A 2271-nucleotide genomic window follows, 5' to 3' on the forward strand; every position below is an offset into this window, starting at 1 on the left:
TACCCATAACTTATCCAACATATGCCAGCGTTTTAGGCAGATTTCTCGTACGTTAGGCATAAACTGGCTAAATTGTCAAGGTGTGACAAGGGCTTTAGAACCTGTTTACATTTCATCAAGTTTAAAACCACAAACTAAAATGTATTTCGTCGACCAGATCACAATTGTGGACAACATCAAGTCCTTTTAGGTGTCTTTGACTGGCCTGCTAATAAAGAAAGAAAAAAAAACAAAAATATGTAAGTAACTAATTCTGCTCAAAGATTCAAAGAAAGGAGACAAAGGGGGTATCTCTTTAAGTTCACCCAGCTTAAACTAAAATAATGAATTAATTTTGATTTTAATTACCAAATGACACATTTTTTAAATATATATATATATATATTTTAATATGATTATTCAGGTTATAATAATGTCACATATCAGTTTGTGGCTTCTTTGTCAAAAAATGTGCTAAAGAAATCCGACCGGTTATGAATAATCTTGCATTTCCTTGAGTTTCCAGATTACCCAGATTAGTTGCAACAAAACAGCCTGATTATTAGACATAAATGCACTGAGCAAGTATTTCCACTCAGTGTTCCCAAAAAAAAAAAAAAAAACTCAACAAAGTACCTTCAGAAAATGAAATTTTCAACCAATTTCCAAATGGAAAAATGAGGTTGGGAAATGAAGGAAAGATCATAACTGAAATAATGATGAGGTAACAGATGGGGTGGCGTCTGCATGGCATGAATGTTGGGGAGTGACTAGTTTGGTTAATTCACCTTCTCTTTAAACCTATCAGTCTCTTTCTCCCAGGAGGAATTGTTATCAGTGCCAAACGGAGCAGCCAGGGGCTGCATGCCCGCTCTCATCTGGCTGTCAGGAGACGTTGCTTTACTGCCGCTGAAAGCACAAAACCACGGTGACAATCCATGTGAGATTTTCTGGGAACATGTCGCCTGCAGCCGCGACACTGCCAACAGACAGAGCCATCCTGGAGCATTTAGGAACATTTGATCTTGGATGTCAAAACCAAACTTGTTCAGGTACGAGTTCTACTATGGACTGAAGCTTTAAAAATGTTTTCCCTTAAATCGGTTTCGTGACGCTTCATCGTGTTTGACGTCTGGATGGAGGTCTTACCTCTTTGACTCATCCCCTCCGAACCAGTTTGGCGGGTTGTAGGCTTTCTTCGGTGTGTCATCAGCATCAGCATCATGACTCAATAGGCCTGCAGTAGGAAGGGGAACCCGGTTAATGGAGCTAAAACTCTGCAGGCAGTAATGACTAACTCCTATCTCACTTCAAAAACACCATGAGGGATTTAACTTTCAACTCAGTGGCAAAAACAATTACTCCTAACTCTCAGAGTTGGGAATTCTCATTCCAAGAATAAGAATTCACAGCGATTGTTTTTTTTCTTTCTTTATTTAGCACCATTTTTTACACTAACTCTAGTTACTAAGGAGGTCTTTATGCACCATGGAGATAAGATTCCTCTAAAATGTTAAGTGCTGCCACTTTCCATTAAACACAAATAGGGAAAGAGGTTTCTGAAAGGGAATCAGAGCGGTGGATCTGTTTATAACATGGAGCAGTTTATGCTCTACATCTTCCTTCTGCTCCAGATTAAATCCCAGAGGGAAACATCAGCCTCAAACACACAGCGCCTCGCAAACATCCAACACAAACATCCTGTCTACATGATGCAATGAAGCTTGGTGTTATTTAATAATGAACTACATAGTTTTACAGGGAGCTATATGGATTAGATTATCACATATTTTCATTTGTAATCAAAGCTAAACTGAAATGTTGTCATTTCAAATGAATGCTGGATTTCTATATCAAATTCTAAAATGTCACTTTGTTAACAGTAAGTGAAATTATTTCCCACTTATCCCATATTTTCATATCTTATCAGCTGATGAGTCAACCTGAGGATTTCAAAGTCTCTAAAAAGTTGCAGATGCAATGATGCAGTTTTTTTCCTTGTGGACTGATCTAAAGTCGTAGGGAAGCGGCTGTTTGAACCGTTGCAGTTCTGAATTCTCTCGAATGGTGCCTAAATTTACACGAGTGAATAAAGTGAATGTGATTGGTCCTTTATCAAGGGGGCGGGATTGCTGTGGCGGAAGATTCGCAAGCCTTTTTGTTTGTGGCCGGTTTCTCAGAAGCAATCTTGCTAACCAGTTAGCAACTTAGTGCTAGCAGATTCCCAATGGGAAATTACATTGGGGACCAAGTAGAACTTAGCAACGTCACTGTCGAGGAACGCTATGGACA

The 2271-nt window shown here is 39.0% G+C and overlaps 1 protein-coding gene across 2 annotated transcripts in view; it reads right to left on the bottom strand.

Moving 5' to 3' along the window:
* LOC107082825 (uncharacterized protein C7orf57 homolog) overlaps window positions 1–2271 on the bottom strand; it is a 14505-nt gene that overhangs the window by 4298 nt on the left and 7936 nt on the right. For both annotated transcript variants that reach the window (XM_015371702.1, XM_015371701.1), the window contains exons 4-5: window positions 1129–1216; window positions 768–888 (exon numbers count right to left, since the gene is read on the bottom strand). In XM_015371702.1, coding sequence (XP_015227188.1) covers window positions 768–888; window positions 1129–1216 — 209 coding nt within the window. The remainder of the gene's footprint in view (window positions 1–767; window positions 889–1128; window positions 1217–2271) is intronic.

Source organism: Cyprinodon variegatus, unplaced genomic scaffold (assembly GCF_000732505.1).
Source record: "Cyprinodon variegatus isolate N-32 unplaced genomic scaffold, C_variegatus-1.0 Scaffold63, whole genome shotgun sequence".
In the NCBI taxonomy this organism is placed as follows: Eukaryota; Metazoa; Chordata; class Actinopteri; order Cyprinodontiformes; family Cyprinodontidae; genus Cyprinodon; species Cyprinodon variegatus.